A 26,376-nucleotide genomic window follows, 5' to 3' on the forward strand; every position below is an offset into this window, starting at 1 on the left:
TAAGAAAATAAATCAATCCTTAATTATCATCTTTGAAACTTTTATTTATATTTTTCAATCACCCATACATTACTATGCACCAAGACAAAAAATAGGATGATAGACTGGATTGCTTCATTTAAGCAACAAACTGCTGTGTTGCTAAAAAGCCATTCAAATTAAGAAAATACGAAATTCGGAACATACATACTTCACTAAAAAGCCATACAAATTCAGCATGATCTATCATTTGTTCAAATAGTTACCAAACAGATGGTGAATGAAAACATACAGACATAACAATTTGTATCTATCAATACATGCACCCAGCAATGTCTTGATTTCAAAAGTTTTGCGACAACAATAAAAGCACTGTGAACCCAGTTTTCCAGCCTCAGATTTTTTAATAGAAGATCCCAACATTGTTTTGTCTGAACAACTGTATTTGTAGTATCTCAATGGAACCCATCCACATGCCTCATAAATCAGATCCTACAAGTGTAATTGCAATTAAAATCAGATAATATCCAAAATAAAACATATAATAAACATATAATCTGCTTACATGTCTGCCTTGTGTCCGAAGCAAGTCCTGTCTTCTTGGCATGGCTCAGGTAATAGCAAGAGTGACAATATGCACATTCATTGGCATTATAGTTTATGTAAAAACAACCGAAGCGACTACAAACTATACAAGGTGGCTGCAATGGTGGCAGCAAGTGCCTCCTAATTGCCTCGCCACACTCATATAAACAAATATATCCATACATTTAGAAACGGGAAAATACATAGGGAACCAATTACCAAATGAGATACGCAATGGTTGCAAAAGATTGGCAAGGAACTACCAGTCATTTTGCCCCGCCAGCGCCCCAATCTGGTTTTTGTCCCATAAACGTGAGTGTGCCTCAGTGCAATGTCACACTTTGCCTTTCATCATTGCCATTATACCATAACCTGAAATACGAACAAAAACAAAAGAAAGATAGCCATGTTAGTAACAAACACACAAATATCCAAACATGGCATAGCAACAGAAATACAACTAGGTCTCAACAACATACACATGTCAAGAGCATGAAATGCAGAAAGCCAAAACAAATGAAATGCATAACGGATGCAACGACAGCAAGATATCACTTGCTGGGTCACTCCATAACAAAACATGAGTCAGTTATGATGCATGAAATGCAGGGACATGCAATGAAATAAGTAGGTAGTATAATGCAGGATCTGGTCATTCCATCCTCGACAGAAATTGTTCGATCCAATCCTTCCTCAGTTCCATATCTTTGACTAGGAATCCTCTTGCCTCATTCTCACGAAACTGCAGATAATCAAACACCTGAACGAGTTCCTTCTTCTGAAACCCGTCAACCTCCATAACTTTCGCATACAATGGCTCCGTCCAGTGGGTGGGGTTCTTAATGCCAGCTGCCATTTCACCTACCACAATAATTAGATCACCCATCATAGAAGGGTTCTTCGAGCCCCTACTTGAACGTTGTGACCTTTGTGCAGATGAGGTTGCGGGGCTACCAACAATCGGTGGGGCAGAGTTTACATCAGCGTCATCATCGCTTGGCAGTTCAACTGGGCCTTCATTAAAGTTCCCCATATTATTGCCTTCAGCCTCTGATTTATCACCGAAATCAGCATATAGAGAGGTCGCATACGCGCCAGTCGCATTGTCATCACCACATATAATCCTCAATGCTTCATAATGTTCAATGGGTTTGTTTATAAAAGCCTTGGCTGTCGGGTGAGCCTATATTACAATGCCGTTAACAACAAAGTGCACACGTACATGAATAGATCGTAATATTGTTTTCATGGAAAGTGAATCATGTTACCTCGATGTAGGTCAGGGCAACCATAGGATCAAGTGTGATGGTCTTCGTGGCGTCATCCCAACCTGCCCCACTAAGATCTCTCACCTTTTTTATCTCAACATATCGCGATTTCAATGTTCGATAATGATTTTCAACGTTCTCAGCACTGAAGTCAGTATTGAACCTAGAATTGACGGCGACGGCAGCAAAAACAAATGCAGCTCGTTTAAATGATTTGTCGCATTTCATCCCTTTTTTGACTTGTTCAACAAGAAGTGGAATGAGAAAACTATCGTATTCGCCCTTCCATCTCTTATTAGGTGTACCCCGCTTGCTGCCAGATGCCCTTGATGATGATTTCTCAGAAACACGCTCGATACCCTCCATAGTCATTGAAATTCTATTTGACAATGGTGTGAAGAACATGTGAATCAAATTCTTAAAACATGCATATCAGAATATAATGAACAGCAAACAAAAGAATGTATCAACATATTCTGTTGAATGTAAACCAACAGAACAGGTATAAAGAAAACAATAGACCTACGATATTCTTATACATGGAAAAGAATGTATCAACATATTCTGGGAAAACAAAATGAGCATACAAGGAATCAAGAGATCAACAGGTGAATAGACCTATGATATTGTTATACATGAAAAGGAATGCACCCACTGTTTCAGGTGGAAGAAAATGAGGATAGAAGGAATAAACAAATCAACAGGGAAAAAACACAACACAATATGAAAAATTTCACAGATCAAGCATAATGAAAACAATATAATAACAATTTATAGAATTGATTAACAGCAACCAACTGAAACATGAAAAGAACAGCCCTATGATTAACATCAATCGAGTGAAACATGATAAGAACAAACCTATGATATTATTATACATGAAAAAGAATGCACCATCTCAATCCAAGGAACAAAATGAGGATACAAGGAATCAAGAAATCAAAAGGTCAATATTAACAACAGAAACAAAGAAGATTTCAGAAATCAAGTTTAATGAGAAGAGTATAATGACAGTTCACAGAATTGATTAACATGATAAACAATGAAATAACATGCAAAGAACAGACCTACGATATTGTGCAATTGAGTGAAACATGAAAAGAATGCATCATCTGAATCCAATCCAGGGGAAAAAAATGAGGATACAAGAAATCAAAAGGGCAATATTAACAACAGAAACAAATAAGATTTCAGAAATCAAGTTTAATGAGAAGAGTATAATGACAGTTCACAAAATTGATTAACATGATAAACAATGAAATAACATGCAAAGAACAGACCTACGATATTGTGTAATCGAGTGAAACATGAAAAAAATGCATCATCTGAATCCAGGGGAAAAAATGAGGATACAAGAAATCAAAAGGGCAATATTAGCAATAGAAACAAATAAGATTTTAGAAATCAAGTTTAATGAGAAGAATATAATGACAGTTCACAGAATTTATTAACATGATAAACAATGAAATAACATGCAAAGAACAGAACTATGATATTTTGCATTCGAGTGAAACATGAACAAGAATGCCCCATCTCAATAGGTCAATATTAACAACACAATGAATTAAGATTTCAGAAATCAAGTTTAATGAAAAGAAAATAACGACAGTTTACAGAATTGATTAACAGCAAACAAGTGAAACACGAAGAGACATTGTACGTTAAGGGAAAAAAACAAATTGGCAACAAGAAAGCATGCAACGATAAAGATGTCCTTACTAGTACCCATAACAAGCTATAAGTACTGATCACACAAATCCACTATATCGATCCCACATGTCATGCGCTATCTTGTCTCTGAGTTTAATCCATTGTCGATTTTCTTCTCGTTGTTCTCGTTGCGATCGGGGTTGTGATGACATAATTTGGTTATCATGTTGAGTGATTTCTTCATCCAAAAGTATATCATTTGGGTCGACACCTGCTATGTAGTTATGCAATATGCAACATGCAATAACTAACCTAACCTGTGTCCTGAATGGGAAGAATGGATGTGATGTAAGGATTTTGAAACGATTCTTCAAGATTGCGAAAGCACGCTCTACTTGAGATCGAAGCATCAAGTGTCGAAGATTGAACAATTCCTTCGGGTTTGTTGGAGCGCGTCCACTATGCTCTTTTAAGTGGTACCTAACACCTCGATAAGGTGCTATGAAATGCATAGTGGTATAACCAGCGTCTATAAGATAATATTTCCCTACAAGAATGGTATTCGTCAAGTGGACTATCTTGAAATATTTTAATTGCTAAAATGCAAGGTTTCCTACCTTCTATCATTTTTAGACCTTCAGGTTGTGGTCATGATAGTGCATCTTTTAGGATAGTGAAGTCATTGGCTGATCCTTCCCAACCCGCCAACACATAAGTGAACTGCAAGTCAGGGTTCACTACAGCCAAGACATTTTGTGTTGGGCCTTTTTTACCACGAAACCGAGGTAGTTCTTGAGGGGGAACGGACGCATCAATATGCGTCCTGTCTAGCAAACCTATACAGTCCTACACGATAAAAGTTTATGAAGGAACATGGAACGAATGATTCAAAGGGGAAATTATTAAATTTTATATTTCAAGCTTACTTACTTTGAAAAATGGGTACCAGTTCGGGTTACATTCGATTTCCGAGTGACAATTGCCGCAAGGGGGATGTACGAAATCATCTCGAATGGCACAAATAGCTTTGAGTACGTTATTGAAATATCGACTTATTGTCTCACCCGATCGGACATATTCAACCCTCATGGTCCTAATTTTTGTATTGTGACCGACAATATGCAAGAATATGGATAACTGTTCCTCGACAGATACATAACGTGTGTCGAGAAGGAGGTGCTTGTCACGCATGATCGACGCTAGATGCATAAAAGGACCTACATCCATCCTAAGGTAACTCACACAATAGTCGCGGCCACTCCTTAAAACACGTTCCATATGCCTTTTTCTAGTTAGGTCCCGAAATATAGATGGTTCTTTACTTCTCATTTGTCTAGTTTGATTCATTTCCTCAATTAGGCAGGCGACAACCACAACAATGGTAGTGAACGCCGCAACCAATGGCCTCACACGTTCGTTATCAATCCAGCTAGCCATCTATATAATAAGGATGACATTATTGATTTCGGCATTAACCTACTAACTTAATTCAGTAAATAGAACTCATAAATTGGCGGCTACTAAACTAAGCAGAAGGCTATTTTAGTGTATTTGTGTATACCTAATGCAATGGATCAGACACAATTCATGAGATACTCGAAAGGTAGAAAAAAAATTCAGAAGTATCAGCATCAAGATACATATACCAGGAAATAGTAATAATTCTTGAACAAACTAAGATGGTATGATTGGCATACAAAAATAAGAGCATGAATCAGATAATAGGTAATGCATCTTCAAAATTAACACAGGCTGAGAATAAAATTCAAACCAAAGCTAGAATATGCTATGGTTATATCAAGAAAGACAAAAAAAAAGCCAACAATGAAATAACTTGCTATGATTGCCATACAAAAATAAGATCATAAATCAGATAATAGGAAATGCAGCTTCAAAATTAACAAAAGCTGATAATAAAATTCAAAACAAAGCTAGAACATGCTATGGTTACATCAGGAAGAAGAAAATAAAAGCCAACAATGAAATAACATGGTATGATTGGAATACAAAAATAAGAGCATAAATCAGATAATAGGTAATGCATCTTCAAAAATTAAACAAAAGGTCGAGAATAAAAATTCAAACCAAAGCTAGAACATGCTATGGTTACATCAAGGAAAGAAAAAAAAACCAACAATGAAATAACATGGTATGATTGGCATACAAAAATAAGAGCATAAATCAGATAATAGGTAGTGCATCTTCAAAAGTAAACAAAGGCTGAGAATAAAAATCAAACCAAAGCTAGAACATGCTATGGTTACATCAGGAAAGAGAAAAAAAAACCAACAATGAAATAACATGGTATGATTGCCATACAAAAATAAGAGCATAAATCAGATAATAGGTAATGCATCTTCAAAAGTAAACAAAGGCTGAGAATAAAATTCAAACCAAAGCTAGAACATGCTATGGTTACATCAGGAAAGACAAAAAAAAAGCTAACAATGAAATAACATGGTATGATTGGCATACTAAAATAAGAGTATAAATCAGATAATAGGTAATGCATCTTCATAATTAAACAAAGGCTGAGAATAAAATTCAAACCAAAGCTAGAACATGCTATGGTTACATCAGGAAAGAAAAAAAAAACCAACAATGAAATAACATGGTATGATTGGCATACAAAAATAAGAGCATAAATCAGATAATAGGTAGTGCATCTTCAAAAGTAAACAAAGGCTGAGAATAAAATTCAAACCAAAGCTAGAACATGCTATGGTTACATCAGGAAAGACAAAAAAAAAACCAACAATGAAATAACATGGTATGATTGGCATACAAAAATAAGAGCATAAATCAGATAATAGGTAATGCATCTTCAAAAAAAGTAAACAAAAGGTGAGAATAAAAATTCAAAACCAAAGCTAGAACATGCTATGGTTACATCAGGAAAGACAAAAAAAAAAGCCAACAATGAAATAACATGGTATGATTGGCATACTAAAATAAGAGTATAAATCAGATAATAGGTAATGCATCTTCATAAATTAAACAAAGGATGAGAATAAAAATTCAAAACCAAAGCTAGAACATGCTATGGTTACATCAGGAAGATGAAATTAAAAGCCAACAATGAACTAACATGGTATGATTGGCATACAAAAATAAGAGCATAAATTAGATAAGAGGTAATGCATCTTCAAAATTAAACAAAGGCTGATAATAAAATTCAAACCAAAGCTAGAACATGCTATGGTTAAATCAGGAAAGACCAAAAAAAAAAGCCAACAATGAAATAACTTGCTATGATTGGTATACAAAAATAAGAGCATAAATCAGATAATAGGAAATGCATCTTCAAAATTAACAAAAGCTGATACTAAAATTCAAACCAAAGCTAGAACATGCTATGGGTACATCAGGAAATAAAAATAAAAGCTAACAATGAAATAACATGCTATGATTGGCATACAAAAATAAGAGCATAAATCAGATAATAGGTAATGCATATTCAAAATTAACAAAGGATGAGAATAAAATTCAAACCAAAGCTAGAACATGCTATGGTTACATCAGGAAGATGAAATTAAAAGCCAACAATGAAATAACATGGTATGATTGTCATACAAAAATAAGAGCATAAATTAGATAAGAGGTAATGCATCTTCAAAATTAAACAAAGGATGAGAATAAAATTCAAACCAAAGCTAGAACATGCTTTGGTTATATCAGGAAAGAAAAAAAAAGCCAACAATGAAATAACTTGCTATGATTGGCATACAAAAATAATATCATAAATCAGATAATTGGAAAATGCATCTTCAAAATTAAACATGGCAAATTACATGCCGTGAACAATTGCAACTTAGTAAAATAAGAAAACTAAGGAGAAAATTTAATGTTGTTGCAATATCAAATAAACTAGATTCAACAAGAAAAAAAATTAATGTTGTTTCATATCTGTAAGGAAAAAGAAGAACGGTTGAATGAAACCCTGGAAAAATACACACACAGCATATCAAAGAAACAACAAAACGAGCAAAAACGATGGTAAGGTAAGAAGCTAACATGATAAATAACCTAGGATCGAACAATGAAAAAAATTGATGTTCTTGTAGATCTAGAAAAAAGAATGGGGCAAGACAAACCCCTAAAAAAAATACACACACACATTCGCATCCTCAGAAAAAACTTAAAGAAAAAAATGAGGAAAAAACCATGGTACGGTGATTACTTGATGACCAGAAGCAATAAAAAATAAAAAATCTTTTGATGTTCTTGCAGATCTATAAGGAACAAGAAGAAAGACAGAAGATAAACCCTAGGAAAAAATACAAATACGTTCGCATCCTCAGAAAAACTAAACGAAAAACCCAACTGAGGAAAATGATGGCATGAAGATTGCATGATAAAACCATAAAAAAATGATGGTCATGCAGATCTGTACCAAATAACAAGAATGGAAGCTTGACAACAAACAACAACAAACCGCGAGGAAAACAAAAGGAAAAAACTGGAAAATAAAACACATAAACATCATCGTTCACAACTGTTGGGAAGAGAGATGGCTACCAAGTAGATGGTGGCAGAGAGACTGGTAGACTGCGAGAGAGAGACCAGTAGACGGTGAAGTAAAAGAGGAGAATCACCCGGAGGAGATGAAGGGGTGAAGTAGACGACGAGAAAGGCAGGAAGCGGCCGAAGAGGGAAGACGGAGAGATGGCGAAGCAAACCCTAGACGGGTTGATGGGAAAAAGGCAGGAAGTGGCCTGGGAAATGGGAAAAGGCGGGGTGAGTGTAAGCATAATCACGTGGGACCACGTGACGGAAGTCAGCTGGTTCAAACCCGACTTCAGGATTTTTCTCGCCGAAGTCAAATGGGGAAGTTGCTGGTTTTAGAAGTGAGGAAATCAACATTTCAGAATCCACTTCGGCGAACCAAACACAAGGAAGTCATTGGGAACTCACTGGTTCAGTCACTTCGGCTTCCACTTCGGCGAACCAAGTCTTTAAACTGAGTAGCTTCAGCCATGATTGTAAGGATTTGTGATAAGCTCTCATTGAAAGCACCAAAATATGTGATGAATTAATTGAACAATCCACCCAATCACTCTGGAATTCAATAATGGAAGATAATCTCTAACTTCCAAGTAGATAAGCATGTCTATATTGAGTAAAATCCTTTAACACACAGTAACAGAAGAAGTCTAACCCTTCTTAAGATGAGAAAGTCTAGCAGATTGACAAAACAACTAGTAAAATACTGATACCCAAAGCAAATATAGGCTTAGAGCTCACAGAACTATAGATCAAATGAAAATAAGTAGAATAGGTGGTAAGATATATGAGAAAGTCTTCCCTCCCAACTAGGTCACCGGAAAGCCATTGGAGAACCATGCCAGGCCCAAGCTTCTTCAAGCTTCTTCAATGTTCTTCGCTGCCCCCTTCTCTTCCTAGCTCCCCTTCTTTTATATTCACTCCCATAGTGAGCATACTAACTATCATTTCCCAGCCAATCATTCCTTTCTTTACTACCACGTAGGCATAATTAATTCATCTCCACAGCTAATGCGATCTTTGCCTACAGCCACTATGCCAAGAGTATGATAACCCTCCAATCTGCTATGCTTGTGCCTCATTTAATTGCTCCTGTGGATCACTAGTGGAGATGCATCCACCTTAGCTAACTTAACCACATCAGCTCCCTTGCTCCTCTTTTCATGCCTCTCTTCATTTAATCTTTTTGGTGCCCCTGAAACTTCAGTCAACCTCCCTGTATTCATATCACTTACGAGCGCAGTAGATGTCCATAAAGTCAGTCATAAGAAATAGAATAGGGAGGCTTATGATCCAATGTTTACGGCTATAAACTGGGTCGTAACAAAAAGCAAAAGACCTTACGGATAGAGCTTATGACTGTAAGCATTCCCGTAAGGCTCGCGACAATCTTCTCCAACTCCCTTACGGCCTAATCCTTATTCCCGTAAGTAGCCCATTAGCAGTCGGGTATAAATACAACTTATGAGAATTTCTAGGGCATTCTCTATTCTATTTTTCTATTCTTTTGGGGTGACTCTTAGAGGCAAGGTTGAGGAAAAAAAGGGTCGAATCTCCAGCATTCTAAGGACAATTTAGAGAGGGATTTGGCCCTACATTCAAGGGAATTGATGATCGTAGCCGTCAAGCTTATCATGGCAGTGTGCGTGGAATCTTCTTCGGCAACTCTTTATCCTAGGGATTGAAAAGGGGGTTTTCATGGATCTTATGTCTTTCTCTATTCTTCGTATATTGAATGATTGTCCTCCATTAATTGAGGGCTAATTTGTAGATGTTTGGGCATAGTTGAACTCTAGGGTTTACTTCTTTGACTTTTGTTGTTGGATCTTGATGCTTTTACTGATTTCATATTTTCAATCCTATCTATTTGAATCTAATTACGTGTTTGAATGCATGGTTGCTAACAAGGTAAAAGCCCTAGCTATCATGTTTGATGTGCTATGTGATGAGTAGAAATACCCATCTAGTATAGAAATGCCATGATTAGAGGAAATTATGAGTAAGCCTGGGTATAGTGTACTTTTAGAGACTCCGTCTCCCTCAATTCTCTTGAGTGAGTTGTTGCCAATCTTTGCAATCATGTGGAGTGGATTTTAGGAGAAATTACATTTCTGCTCTATATTCTGATTAAGAGTAATCTCTCTTTCTTTGGGGAAAATTATCTACTTAAGAGATTATCATAAGCTTACAATGAGGTTTCATAGAGTGTTAATGCGATTATACGGATGTCTCTACCTGCTCTGCATCTATTCACTTACTCTTTGGCTGAGAAATCGAGGTTTAGTATAATTCTGGAAACCTCTCGGTTCAAATAGGATTACATGTTTAGATGACCACTGTCCTGTACTTAATAACCTTAGAGGGATGCTATGCCCGAACATCGCTTTTTTCTTTGATTTTCCTCCTACTATTTCTTATATTCTCTTGTTTTCTTTTCCTCTTGTTCACACTTCACTATTTAGGCTATTTTTCAAATCTAGAATTAGTACTATTACTCACTTTCTTCCCTGTAGACCAACACTCTGCATTTACTCACACTTTTATATGTGATCAGAACGTAGAGTTGCATCCCTATCAGCTTATTCATAATACACTTTAATCGCAGTATATCTATGCTAGGTGGGTATTTTTACTTGTCACAAACCACATCGAATATGATAACTAAGGCTTTCTCCACGATAACAATCAAGCAATACAAATACATAATTAGATTTAAATAACATGAATTTCAGTTAAGAAGTAAGTAAATAATAAAGATCCACAACCAATGTCAAAAGATAAAACCCTAGAATTCAACTATACCCAAACATCTAAGAAATTAGCCCTCCATTAATGGAGGGTAAGCATACAAATTACAAGACACAAAGAAAATAAAACTAAGCATTAAAACCCCCTTCTCAATCTTGCCAAAGATTGATCACCGGAAAACTCCAAAGAACCTTTCGTGAATGCAGCCAAGATAAGCTTGATTGTTACGATCCTCTTCTACTCGATGATGGATCCAAATCTTTTTCAAAAGTCGCCTATAAAACCCTTAGAGATTTACCTCCCTTCTTTCCTAGTCTCGTCTCCAAGAAAAGAATCAAAGATTGCCCTAAAATCCTCATCAAATTTATTTATACTGTGCAGCTTACGAGATGCTTACAGGCATAAGGACGTGGTTGTAGGGAGCTGGAGATAATAGGTCACAAGCCTTAAAGGAACACCTACAGCCATAAGTTCCATTCGTAAAGTCTTCTATCTTAGGTTATGGTCCAACTTACGACCGTAATAGCACCCATAAGCTCGACCATAAGCACTCTAAAAACTCTATTTTTCTTCCAAAATTAGCTCAAATCACCTCAAACTTATTCCTCTTGATCTATATGCCTTCATTCGAGCCTAAATATGAAATAGAAGTGAATTAAACACCAAATTCAATCATATATTCAACAATTACATGTAAAGTGCTATTAAATAATAGTAATCAAATACATTCATTCAAGCTCTTATTGCTAACGCTTATGGCCGTAAGCTAGACTGTAACACAAAATAGAAGACCTTACAGATGGTATTTATGGCCATAAGTGTTCCCGTAAGGCTCGCGACCCATCATCTCCAGCTCCTTACGGCTATGTCCTTATGTCCATAAGTGGCACAGTATAAATAGATCCAATCATGATTTTTAAGGAAATCTTTAATTCTTTTTTTGGAGGCGAGGCTAGGAAGAAGGAAGGAAAATCTCCAAAGTCTCATAGGTGATTTTTGAAGGGGATTTGACTCCATTATCAAGGAGAGGAAGATCATAGCTGTCAAGCTTACCTTGGTGGCATTCTCGAAAATACCTTAAAGTTTTTCGGTAATCAACCATCGACATGATTGAGAAGGGGGCTTTAATGCTTATGTCTACTCTCTTCATGTTTTGTAAACCCTCGATTAATGAAGGGTGATGAGTGTACAACATGCATGTATTTTATATCACTTTGTACACTCATTCGAGATATATTAGAATCGTATTGTGGAATTCAATGCTAAATCTACTGTGTTTCACATTCTTAGGTTTAGGGTAGCATTTCAAGATGAGAGAGAGCTAAAAAAAAAAGCATTTCAGAGCTCAAATGATGAATTTAGAGCTCTCTCGGCATCATTTAAACAAGGAAAAGGCAAACTTGATAGCTTACGGGTAGCTTACGGCCATAAGTCAATTCCAGAGGGCCTTGTGGGAATTCTTATGCCTGTATGAGGGATTCATAGCCAATTCAGAGGACCTTATGGGCAAGGCTTACGCCCGCAAGGATGTCCATAAGGATCATCTAAAGGAGCTTATGACTAAAATTTATGCCCTTAAGGATAGTAGCAAGAAGCAGAACAAATGAAGCTTACGATCCATTCCTTATGGCCGTATGTTGGACCGTAACACAAATAGAAGACCTTACAGACATGACTTACAGCCATGAGTGTTCTCATAAGGCTCGGGCCCATCTTCTCCAGCCCTTATAGCCACATCTTTACGTCCGTAAGCAGCCCTTAAGGAGTCAAAAATAAATAGAACTTATAAGGATTTTTAGGGTATTCAACACTTTTCTTTTGGACGTTCTTGAAGGTGAAGTTAGGGAAGATAAGATACGAATCTCCAGCACTTAAGAGGTGATTTCAAGGGGATTCGGATCAACATTCAAGGGGATTGAAGATCATAGCCATCAAGTTCACCTTGGCGGCGTGCGTGGAAGCTTTCTTAGGGCTTCTCCGGCGATCCTTCATCGGTACAATTAAGAAAGAGGTTTTCATGGTTTCATGTTTTCCCTTATTATTTATATCTTGGATGTTTTTCCCTCCATTATTGGAGGGCTAATTTGTAGATATTTGGGCATAGTTGAACTCTAGGGTTTATACTTTTGGCATTGGTTGTTGGATCTTTAATGCTTTAATTATTTTCTTAATTACAATCATTTCTATGTGAATCTAATTGAGTGTTTGAATGCTTGGTTTCTAACAAGGTGAAAGCCCTAAGTATCATGTTTGGTGTGCTACGTGATGAGAAGAAATTCCCACCTAGCATAGACATGCAGCAATTCAAGAGGATAGTAAGTACATCTCTGGTAGGGTACTTTGGAGACTTTGTCTCTTGCAATCCTTCTGAGTGGCTCAGTGATAATGTCCATGCTCTTTGCAATCATGTGGAGTGGATTTTAGGAAAAATTGCATCTCTACTTTATATTCAGATTAGAAATAATCTCTCTCTACGGGGAAGATTATCTACATAAAAGATTATCATTAGCTCACAGTAAGGTTTCATAGAGTGTTAATGTGATTGTGTGGATGTCTGTATCAGCTCTGCACCTATTTAGTTACTCTTCGCTTGAGAAATCACAGTGTAGTATAATTCTGAAAATCTCTCAATTCAAATATGATTGCATGCATAAACAATATTTATCCTGCATTTTATAACCCTAGAGGAATACTATGCCCAGACATCGCTTTCTTCTTGGACTTTTCTCCTGTTATTTTATGTATTTTCTTATCTTTGCCTGCTTTTGTTTACACATACAACATTCGATCACTTAGGCTATTTTTTGGGTTTAGGGTTACTACTTGTATTCACTTTCTTCCCTATGGACCGACACTCTGCTTTTATGCACACTTTATTACGCGATCGGCACGTACACTTGTGTCCCTATCAAAGAGATAATTTCTTAGATGTTTGGGCATAGTTGAACTCTAGGGTTTTATCTTTTAACATTGGTTGTAGATCTTGTTGATTTATTTATTTCTTAATTACAATCCATGTTATTTGAATCTATTTATCCGTTTGTATTCCTTGATTGCTATTGTGGCAGAAGCCCTAGTTATCATATTCGATGTGCTTTGTGATGAGTAGAAAAACCCACCTAGTATAGACATGCCACGATTAGAAAGGATTGTAAGTAATCCAAGCAATGGGGTACTTTGGAGAATTCTTCTCCCTCAATCCTCCCGAGTTCATTAACAAGTTATTTCCGTGCTCTTTGCATTCATGTGGAATAGGTTTAGGAGAAATCGCATCTCTATTCTATATCTATATTCGGATTAGGCATAATATCTTTGCAAGAAGGATTATCTATTTAAGAAATTATTGTTAACTCACAATGAGATTTCACAAAGTGTAAAGTAATTGTGTAGTGATCGTATCAGCATTGTACCGATTCAATAACTTTTCACCCTTACAAGAGGGGTTTAGTATAATTTAGGAAATCTCTTGGTTCAATTAGAATTACATGATTAGACAACCTTTGTTCTGAACTTAACAAAACCCTAGAGGGATGCTATGCCCGGACATCACTTCTTCTCCTAATTTCTCTACTCCTTTATTTTATATTTCTTGCTTTTGTTTTCTAGATCTTGTGCACAATATCATAACTTTGATTAGGCTAATTTTCGAAATTAGGGTTAGTACTAGTAATCTCAATCTTCTTGTGAACCGATACCCTGCTTTCACCCACACTTTACTATTTAATCGATTGGTGTGTATGCTTGCACCGCCCCTATTAAAAGTTGTATGGAAAAATTATAAGCAATAAGGTATTAGAGAAAAAAAATGTAAATATATGAGAATGGACAAGCAAACCATGGAAGGAAGGTTGACTCTTACTCACCAATCTACCATATTAATTAATTACAAGGCATTCTCTACGGCTTCACATCGGAGTTTTGCATAAATAAATAAATGCAATTAAACAGCTCAAACTATTGCATGCTTTGGATTTCCAAGGTCTTATGGACATTTATTGCATAAATAACTAAGGGCAGTTAAAGTTTTTCTATTATTAATGTCAAAAGTAATATAAATAAAAACTAATAAAATAATGAAAGAATATAATATTTGACTAAAAATATATTAAAAACAAATTAAGCATCTCTATCTTTGCAATTTAAAAATTTATAATTACAATATTGCTAATTTTATGGTAGAGTTTTTTTATTTTGATTGGTTTTGTTTTTATTTTTCTAACAAATTAGCTTATCAAACTAAATTTGAAGATTAATTAAGTATCAAGAAATGAATATATTTAAAGACTACAAATAAAAATATATAATACAAATAAATCAGAAGAAACTTTCAATAAACTTCTAATAATTTTAAAATAAAAACATTAAATTAACCTTAAAAAATGTTCGGTATTCTTGAAATACATTATTAGATAAGATTAAAAAAATAGTTTAGAATGAAATAGAAATGATTAAGAATTACAGTAAAATATAAAATATTTTTAATTTATTATTTTTAGTTTTAAAAAGATAGTTGAGATGATTTATATTAAATTAAAGAAAAATTAAATATCTTGATTTATTATAATTAATATATAGCAGATTACATATCTACTTTAATAATATGCATTGATAATTTGAAAAAATAGATTTAAAAATCTTTTGGTAGAACACTTACTTGTCTTTTCACTACCTGCAAATTAATCCAAATAAGCACATATCAGATAATTGTGACATTTGCAATAAAAAAGACACAACCAAACAACAAATGATTGAATAATCGAATTAAAAATAATAATAACAAAACTATGCCAAACTAAATAGTAACATTATAGACATTTATGTAAAAAAAACAAACATATATTAAGAAAGGGAATTGTTATTCATCTTCAGTAGAATATGGGCAATATATATTAACACCATAATCATTTAATTTCTTTTATTTTAGATTTTTCATCTTCTTCTACAATTGTCTATTCATCTCCCATAAACCCAATCAATATCATTTAATAAATATGAAACTATTGTTAATTTAAAAAAAAATAAAGCTTATGTTGTAATTAAATTTAATAACAAATAAATGTCGTTAATTTTTTTATTCATTTAATTATAATTATTTTAATTAATAACACAATATTTTTTTATTTTTCATATTTTATGTAATACCAAATAAATGTTATTTATTCTTTTCTAAACAAATAATTCCAAATAAATTTAGCAAAGATTTTCAATTTCCAAAGATCATCCGTTTCCATAAGTAGGTCTTATAAAATGTTTAATATAAAACTAACTTAATGCCCATGATGAAATCAATTCCATTAAATCTTATATGTTCATAATGCAATGGGAAAAATTTTATAAAAAAGAGTTCAAAACTTTTCCTTGAAACCCTTTCTAATTATACTATCATCCATTTTCATTAGAAGATCTTATTTAATATAATAATATTATATATTAGTCTTGTATATCTTTTTTACATATTATTTAATATAATACCAAATAAATTTTCTTATATATTTTTTAAAACAAAAACATAAAAAAATAGGAAAGATTTAATATAAAACCAATTTAATGACCATGATGAAATCAATGCCACTTTAAATATATACAAAAATAATTTAAAAATATTCCTTAAAACCCTCTCCAATCATATTACCATCAGTTTCTATAGGACATCATTTTAAATATTTAATATAAAACTGATTTAAATACCAAATAAATATTGTTAAATATTTTTTAGACCAAAAACTTAAAAAAAAAAAAATAGGAAGGATTTAATATAAAACCGAATTAAGGGCCATGATAAAATCAATACCACTATATATATGATAATAATAATAATAATAATAATAATAATAATAATAATAACATCCTTAAAACCCTCTCCAAATTACCATCCGTTTCCATTAGAATATCCTATTAAATATTTAATATAAAACCAATTTAATGTCCATGATAAAATCAATGCCTATTATGCAATTAAAATTTTCAATTATTAATACCATATTTAATATAAATGAAAATATTAAAATTATTCCTTGCAACACTCTTAGAACAGTTTATATATCTACTTTAGTAGTATGTATAGATGTATAGATATTTGAAATATATTTTTATTTTAAATATATTTGGCTATCCTATGGCTTCCAACTACTTAGACTTTAATTGTCAATTACTTACTATTCTTCCTCATTTAACCCAAATTTAACCTAATTGCTTAGAATCATGTATTTATGGCATAAACTTTACTTTTTAAAGCCTTATTCTTGTCATTCTTTTTTTTTAACCTAATTACTTAAATTCTTACATTTTCTTGTTGATAATCAAACTACTAACTGCTTACTCTTTTCACTTCTCTTTCATCCTAACGTTTTAGATTTCTGTAACCCTGTTATTTAGAATATTTTTCCTATTTCATCAATCAAACTGCTTAAATTCTTGCACATATTTATTTTGGAATTTTAAACCTCTTGTTTAATTTCATCGTATAAGATCTTATTGTTTTAACCAACACACACTTTAACTAAAATACTTGTGAGCTTAATTAGAATTAGAACATATGCGTGCATGTTTATAATAAAAATGTTTGCATTTGTTATTGACATGCGCACTTAATTACTGTATGCTAGACTAAATGCCACTTCAGAGGTGCATATATTATCTTCTTAAACGTTTAAATTGTTGGGGAGCCCAGGGTATACAACACACAGCGAACAAAACCGGGCAGTCAACACTATTCATCCTCTTTGGATCAAACGACAAGCAAATACACAATTCTCATTCAAAACCAATGTACATCATTTTTCAGGAAGAATCCTTGTGGGAAAACTCCTCACTACAAAGAGAAACCACAAGGATCTAGAGTGTTCAATTGGTATGGGAAGTGCTACAGTGTTCTTCTTCTCCCTTAAGCTACAACCTAGCTTAATCCGGCTAATCAATGCATACAAACATACAACAAGCCTCTCTTGAGCAAATAAGAACACACAACAAGATGATAAACAACTTGCCCTAGCAACCTTCCCACCTTCTTGCAATCCCTAGCTTAGGTTTACAAGAATGAGGAAGAAGATGACAAATATACCTTCACTTCTTCTTCTTTGAGCTCACAAGCTCGAATCCGAACCTCTAGGATGTCTTCAAGGCTTCCCCTTTGATGGATCTTGAAGCCCTAGCCCACAGCCATCTCTCCCTTTCTTTTCTCTCAATAAACCTCAAAGAATGCACTATTTATTGAAGAGAGAATGAAGAGTTAAGTAACTCATTCGGGATGCTATACTAACCCATACGGTCTCCATACGGGCCGCATGGCACCCACATGAAATTCCCAGAACTAAAAATTCTCTCACGGCTGCTACAGTACCTGTGCTACAGTAACTTTACTGCAATACATCTGCTACAATACCTGGCAGAAAACAAAAATTCCTGTGAGCCTCACGGTCTCCATGCGGGCCGCATGGAGCCCGTGAGGTTTACAGCCTTTCTTTGCATCCCCGTTGCTACAGTAATTCTTGCACAAACTCAATATTGAGTTATACATCCATCTTAGAGCTTCAAATAGGGTTGGACACCTCACAATCTCCCCCTCCAGCCCTACTACGAGGGAGATACATCACACAACCTGCTCACAAGTGATTCATCTTGGTTGGGGAGTTCATCCCAGTCAAGCTTTTGCACAATTTAATGTGTCTTTAGAAGTTACCTTTGTCAACATATCGGCAGTGTTCACATCCGTGTGGACCTTCTTCAATTGCAATTCTTGATCCTGAATTGCCATCCGCAACCAATGGTAACGAATATCAATATGCTTTGTCCGTGCATGGTACATAGTGTTCTTGCTCAAATGAAGAGCACTTTGGCTATCACAAAACACCACATACTCTTCTTGCTTCACTCCCAATTCAAGAAGAAACTCTTTCATCCATAGCATCTCCTTGCTCGCTTCAGTAGCTGCAATATACTCAGCTTCCGTAGTCGACAAGGCTACACACTTCTGCAATTTAAACTGCCATGAAACAGCTCCCCCTGCAAAAGTAAACACATATCCTGATGTAGACTTCCTACCATCAAGATCACCTGCCATGTCTGAATCTGTGAACCCTTCTAGAAGTGGTTTTGAAGACCCAAAGCACAAGCACATATCTGATGTACCCCTCAGATATCTAAAAATCCACTTCACCGCATCCCAGTGCTCTTTTCCTGGATCAGAAAGAAATCTGCTCACAACACCAATAGCATAAGCAATATCTGGTCGTGTACAAACCATGAGATACATCAATGAACCAACTGCAGAGGAATGAAGAACAGCTGAAACTCCTTCCTTCTCTTGTACATTCTTGAAGAGATCTTCCTTAGCTTGAAGTGGTTTGCAAGTGGCATGCTAACAAACTTAGCATTCTGCATGTTGAACCTTTTCAGAATTCTTTCAACATACTTCTCCTTTGACAATCAAAGCTTTCCAGCCTTCCTATCTTAGACAATATTCATCCCCAAGATTTGTCTTGCCAGACCTAAGTCTTTCATTTCAAAAGACTTGGACAAATCACCCTTCAACTTGTAAATCATCCCAACATCTCTTCCAACTATCAACATATCATCAACATACAACAAGAGAATAATAAAATCATCTCCAAATGATTTCACATACACACATGAGTCTGCATTTGTTCTCCTGAAAGAATTACTCACCATGAAAGAGTCAAATTTCATGTACCACTGCCTTGGAGCTTGCTTCAAGCCATACAAGCTCTTTTTCAATTTACAGACCATGTTGCCCTTCCCCATGACCTCAAAACCCTCAGGTTGAGTCATGTAAACCTCTTCTTACAAATCACTATGCAAAAATGTTGTCTTTATATCCATTTGTTCTATCTCAAGGTTCAAACTTGCCACTAGTCCAAGTACCACCAGTATAGAGCTTAGCTTCACAACTGAAGAGAAGATTTCATCAAACTCAATGCCCCTTTTCTGAGTAAACCCTTTCACTACCAACCGGGCTTTATACCTTACTAGCTTGTCACCATCTTTCTTTAATTTAAATACCCACTTATTCTTAAGTGGTCTTTTACCTTCTGGAAGCTCAACCAAATCATAGGTGCCATTTTTCTGCAAGGAATTCATCTCCTCTTGCATAGCTTCCAACCAACATTCCCCGTCTGAAGAGGATTGAACTTCTTCATAGCTCTCTGACTCCCCCTCTTCAGCAAGCAATAGATATTCAGAACTAGGATATCTCTTGGATGGTTCTCTCTTCCTAATAGATCTCCTGACCTAGGGCTCAATAGTCTCAAGGGGTGGAGGCATCTCTCCCTACTCAATATCCACTGCATCTGGCTGTGCAGTATCATCATCACCATTCAACTGATCAATAACTGTAGCTGGCTCATCTGTACCCTGTTCTGTCTCTTGTTCACCTCTATCATATGTAGCTCTTCTCAATGGAACAGTTGTTGATGTAGAGCATTCACCATTAATAAAAACACAAGCAGGCTTCTCTGTCTTCTCACAATCTGCTATAGTTTCCTGCTCATGAAACACAACATCCCTACTTCTAATAAGCTTCTTCTTCTCTAGATCCCACAACCTGTAGCCATACTCCTCATCGCCATAGCCCACGAATATACAAGGAGTAACTTTACTGTCTAGCTTTGATCTCTGCTCCTTAGGTACATGCATGAAGGCCTTGCACTCAAAAACCTTCAAATGTGAGTAACTAGGGTCTTTCCCTGACCACACTTTCTCTGGTAGATCAAAGCCCAATGGAACTAATGGAGATCTGTTCAACACATAACAGGCAACCTTGACTGCTTCACCCCAAAATGCCTTAGGCAACTTTCCCATTCTCAGCATACATCTGACTCTCTCAACAAGGGTGTGATTCATCCTTTCTGCAACACCATTATGCTGAGGAGTACCTCGTTCTGTCAACTCATGCCGGATTCCATGCTTGGAGCAATAAGCATGAAACACTTAGGAGATGTATTCCCCACCATTATCTGTGCGAATACACTTCAACTGCAATCCTGTCTATCTCTCCACAATGGCATGAAACTTCTGAAAAGTCTCCAGAACCTGACTTTTGTATCTCAAACAATACACTCAAGTCTTTCGTGAAGCATCATCAATAAAGGTGACAAAATACCTGTTGCCACCCAAAGTCTCCACCTCTATTGGACCACACACATCAGAATGGACCAACTCCAATCTATTTTCCTTCCTCTTAACAGGTATACAGAAGGAAACTCTGCGATGCTTACCAAACAAACAATGATCACTTGAGTTCATAGTCATACCTTTCCCTGAGAGAATGGGAATGAATGACTGTTTTGTCAGTAACTACAGTCCTTTCTCACTCATGTGTGCCAGCCTCTTATGCCACAAGTTTGGTGAAGTATCATCTTCAACAGCATTGATATATGACTAGAACAATGCTTTAACCAAGTCTTATACATAGTACAACACAACTTCCCTGTTGTTACTAGTATAGATCCCTGGAGAAGCTTCCACTGGCCATCTTTCTGCCTACTGTCATACCTTTCCTTATCAAGGACATTAATAGCAAGCAAGTTCATCCTCAGATCTGGGATGTGCCTCACATCCCTCAGTGTCAATGTACAGCCTATGTTGGTCTGAACCACAATGTCACCAATGCCTAAAATCTGGGACACACTCTTGTTTCCCATCTTGGTGTCACCAAAGTCACCACCTTTGTAAGTTGTAAACAACTCCCTCCTAATAACACAATGGTATGCTGCACCTATATCAACAATCTATTCAACAAATGGATCACCCACATGGTGACAATCACCATGTCCACACACTAATGACACTATCTCCATATCAGAAACAACTGCTGTCACACTGCCACCATCTGTTTTCTACTTGCCTTTCTCTTGCTTCAACAATCTGCAATTTCCCTTGATATGACCGGCTTTCCCACAATGATAGCACTTTATTGGTCCTTTAGACTTAGACCAATTCTTCGACTTGTCACGACCTGAGGTACTTTGATCTCTATTACTAGATCTTCCCCTGTTCTCTGTAACAAGTGCCTGATTAGACCCAGGTTCTATGCTTCTTCTTCTTGCTTCTTCATTTAGCAAACTATCCTTTGCCATTTGCATAGTCACCTTGCCATCTGGTGCAGAATTCATCACTGTCACCACCAAGGTGTCTCAACTGCCTGGCAATGAACCAAGAAGAAACAATGCATTAATTTCATCACTGAAACTAACCCCCATAGTCGTCAACTGATTCAACAAGTCTTGAAAATCACTTAAGTGCTCGGCAATGGATCTCCCATCTTTGTATTTCAAGTTGTAGAGCTTCTTAACTGCAAACACCTTATTCATTGTAGTCTTCCTCTCATAAAGAGATGCTAGCTTTCCCCAAGCTACATGTGCATTTTTCTCTTGGGCTACATGGTGGAATACACTAATATCCACCCACTTCTTGATCGTTGCCAAAGCCTTCATGTCTAACTTCTTCCGGTCATCATCAAACATCTCCTTAGGCTTTGCTGAATCACCCAGTACAAGATTAAACAAATCCTTGCAATACAGATGATCCTCCATCATTGGCTTTCAAATAGAGTAATTTGCCGCTGTTAACTTCATCATGGATCCCTCATCTCCTTCCATGACAAATAAGTGAACAAATAAGCTCTGATACCAATTGTTAGGGAGCCCAGGGTATACAACACACAGCAGATAAAACATGGCAGTTAATACTATTCACCCCTTTAGATCAAACAACAAGCAAATACACAATTCTCATTCAAAACCAATGTATATCATTTTTCAGGAAAAATCCTTGTGGGAAAACTCCTTACTACAAAGAGAAACCACAAAGATCTAGAGTGTTCAATTGGTATGGGAAGTGCTACAGTGTTCTTCTTCTCCCTTAAGCTACAACCTAGCTTAATCCGGCTAATCAATGCATACAAACATACAACAAGCCTCTCTTGAGCAAATAAGAACACACAACAAGATAATAAACAACTTGCCCTAACAACCTTCCCACCTTCTTGCAATCCCTAGCTTAGGTTTACAAGAATGAGGAAGAAGATGACAAATATACCTTCACTTCTTCTTCTTTGAGCTCACAAGCTCGGATCAGAAGCTCTAGGATTTCTTCAAGGCTTCCCCTTTGATGGATCTTGAAATCCTAGCCCCCAGCCCTCTCTCCCTTTCTTTTCTCTCAAGAAACCTCAAAAAATGCACTATTCATTGAAGAGAGAATGAAGAGTTAACTCATTCGGGATACTACAGTAACCCATATGATCTCCATGCCGGCCACATGGAGCCCGCATGAAATTTTTAGAACTAGAAACTCTCTCACTGCTATTACAGTACTACTACTACAGTAACTTTGCTACAGTACCTGTCAGAAAACAAAAATTCCTGTGAGCCTCACGGTCTCCATGCGGGCCGCATGGAGCCCGTGAGGTTTACAGTCTTTCTTTGCATCCTCGTTGCTACAGTAATTACTGCACAAATTCAATATTGAGTTATACATCCATCTTAGAGCTTCAAATAGGGCCGGACACCTCACATAAATTACAATGGCAAGAGTAAAAGACTTTACTCCAACTTTGGTAAAGACTACCGTATTTCAATGATTGTTTAGTTGGGAAGAGCATTACAAGCTTTCCCTCATCATGAAACAACTTTTTTTCTTATAATTGTTTTCTAAAAATTTCACTTTACAGACTAGAAATTGAAAGCTTCATTTATTGCAATAGTATTTTTGTATAATTTAAACACATTTCAAAGTCAAAGACAACAAAATCAAAATCACTTACATACAATTTGATCGGGACCCGCAAATCAGAAATAATTTCCTGCCCAAAGAGGATAAGGTGTTTCCTTGCATATATTTTAATTAGATAGGCAACATTCTATAGATTCTATAGAGCCAACTGGCCCCTCATGTTGTATTAGCTGAATTTCAAAATATGTTCTCTTAATGTGAAACCCTAACGTAGAGAAACATACGTAAGCAAGCCAGTGTCAGCACGCTGCTGTATCTATATATATATATATATATCTAAAGCATGCAAGTTCTACAGCCGGAAATCTAATTATCAAAGTCCGGTGAGGTTATAAAAATGGATATGCCGGAAGTTGTGCAGAGGGTAATGGACTACATTGGTGGGAAGCAACCCAGATTGTTTGCCCAAAAGATCCTCACTGCTTCGGATGTGAACCGGCAGCAGAATAGGTTTCTAATTCCCCATGAAGATGTCAACAACTTAATCCTCCCACAGCTGAGCGAAGTGGAGAGAGCCAACCTGCTTGTTGGACTGGAGCTGAAGCTCTACACATCACCTGGCTGGGACTTCACCATTTTGCTTTCTTGCCGTCAAGCCGGTGGCCTAGTTCTCCGTGGCAGCCAATGGACCATGCTTCTCAACAATGTAGACCTCCGACGCGGTGATCGGGTTCAAATCTGGAGCTTTCGTGATGCTCACCAGAATGAACTTTGCCTAGCCATTGCCAAGAACAATGCTGCCTGACTTAAATATTACTCTCTTGGTTAATTGTCATGATACTTTATTATAGTCTTGCACCATCTCATGTCTACATATATATATATATATATATATTGTCATGCATGAACGTTGTTCATTATATTCTCACTTTATTTACTCGCTGTTTTGCCTTTTTAATTTGCAGGTGCACATCAGTGATATTTGTTTTAGTGTGTGAACGTTACAGACATGTCATCGATTTTCTATTAATTTGGTCATATACTTTGCCAATAATGTACGTTATCTTTATATCTATGTTTAGTTTTCCAATATTGTTATACTTATGAGGTGGTTGGGCGCTGAACAATATAAAAAGTGTGTATTTTTCAGTGAGAGCTTCATCGTTATACATGTCGTAGCTCTGTTCCATGCCAGGGTAAATTGTATGAATTTAGGATACTCTAATAATACTAGGCACAATCATATATATATATATATATATATAAGTGCACATAGACACGCACGCTTGGCTTCCATAATAATATATATATATAATTTGCTTCCTTCTCCTTTTGCATAAGCCAATCAATGGTAGATAATGCATATTTTACGGTTTACACTTGTCATTAATCAATTTTAGCATGAAACATAGTTTGCTCATATATAGATTAACATTTACTAACATAATATCCATGGATATATTTGTTTTATTTATTATACAATATAAACTTCTACTTTCCCAACTCATTCAAATTGATTAAGCTTTGAATTCAAATCATTATAATAAGTTATTCGAAGCATTATATAGTGTACTATCATAATTGTCATAGCCCACAGTTGCAGTTTAATGGTCTCTATGAAAGTTTAATAAAAATAAAAAATATATTCTGTACAAATAAAGTTTAAAAAAAAAAAAAATTTGATAAGCCACTGCAATTGAAAGACAACAATAGGTACATTAAAAGAGATCATAGATCAAGGAAATGACTAGAAATACAAAATCGACACTATAACAATCCATTAGAAGTGGAGCTAGAGTTGTATGGATAAATTAAGTTTGTTTTTATATTTTTTTTTTTTTTTGTTATTAAAACAATATAATGTCTTAGAGATCTATTTTTGTCCAAAGTTTTCCATAAACAAATATATATATACATATATCATACTTTATTAAGTATTTTAAAATACTTGATGAAAATATACCTTATAACTTATAGGCCAAGAATGACTTTAAGGCTGATTTTTAATACTTTTTAAATTAAAGAATTAGTTATAAAAAAATTCTGGATTTTGGTGTCATTTGAAATCTGATAAAAGGTTGTGTTCTTAAATAGTACATAAGATTGTAAAGAACTAAAGATACAGTTCTGTTTGCTTATTTGCGTCAGCGTCTTGACTTGGTCCGGGTACATGTGCTAATGCTTTCACATAAAGTTTATAATTTTCAATTCATTTTAGGATTTTCCACCCATTTGTAACAAAATTCCAAGTAACACATAACATAAACAAATATAAAAAATACTTTATATGTACATATGAGGCCATTGGTAAGTTTCAAAAGTACTTATTGATACTTCTGTCTCCTGGTCCCTTCAAACTCCATTATTTTCACAAACAAATCTCAAATATATATCTTTATTTTTAGAAGCTATTATTTTATTTCTCTTTTGAGTTTTTTTTTTCTCCTCTCTCATTTTTATTAAAAAATTTATTTGGCCACTCTAAACCCTACTAGGTTGGCTTTACATGAGATCTCTCAAGCTGAGACGAGCTCACGTACACCATTCTAGGTACTCATCTCATCCATGCTCGCTTTGCCTCAATACAAGTTCATGCTAACTCAAGCAAGCTTATTGGCTCTGCAAGTTTAAATTTTAATTACATTGAGCTCTCACAGACCCTAATAAGCTTAATTAGTGGGGTTTGTTGAACAAAAATATAATTAAATTAAAAACTTTAGGTTACAAAAGAATAGTTTTAAAACTCTATATAAAATAAGGATATTATGAAAGGTCTCCCTTAAAAAAGAGTTAGTATTTATGTTATCCTCTCCGACAGGATTCAATAAAAAGATAGTTGATCCGAGCTTATAGATGATTGATTAATATATATATATATATATATATATATGAAAACAAGTAAAGAATTGTCAGTATAATCATATATTGAGAGCAAGGCCTAAATTATTTTTTTTTT

The 26,376-nt window shown here is 35.3% G+C and overlaps 1 protein-coding gene across 1 annotated transcript; it reads right to left on the reverse strand.

Annotated features, from left to right (window-relative positions):
* Positions 1 to 908: 908 nt before the first annotated feature.
* On the reverse strand, positions 909 to 2,198 carry LOC120281058. Its single transcript, XM_039287998.1, has 2 exons — positions 1,833 to 2,198; positions 909 to 936 (listed from the first exon to the last, which is right to left on the reverse strand). Exons 1-2 carry the CDS (start codon positions 2,196 to 2,198, stop codon positions 925 to 927), a joined length of 378 nt encoding a protein of 125 aa, XP_039143932.1. The 3' UTR covers positions 909 to 924.
* Between the last annotated feature and the right edge of the window lie 24,178 nt (positions 2,199 to 26,376).

This window comes from Dioscorea cayenensis, chromosome 17, assembly GCF_009730915.1.
Source record: "Dioscorea cayenensis subsp. rotundata cultivar TDr96_F1 chromosome 17, TDr96_F1_v2_PseudoChromosome.rev07_lg8_w22 25.fasta, whole genome shotgun sequence".
NCBI classification, from domain to species: Eukaryota; Viridiplantae; Streptophyta; class Magnoliopsida; order Dioscoreales; family Dioscoreaceae; genus Dioscorea; species Dioscorea cayenensis.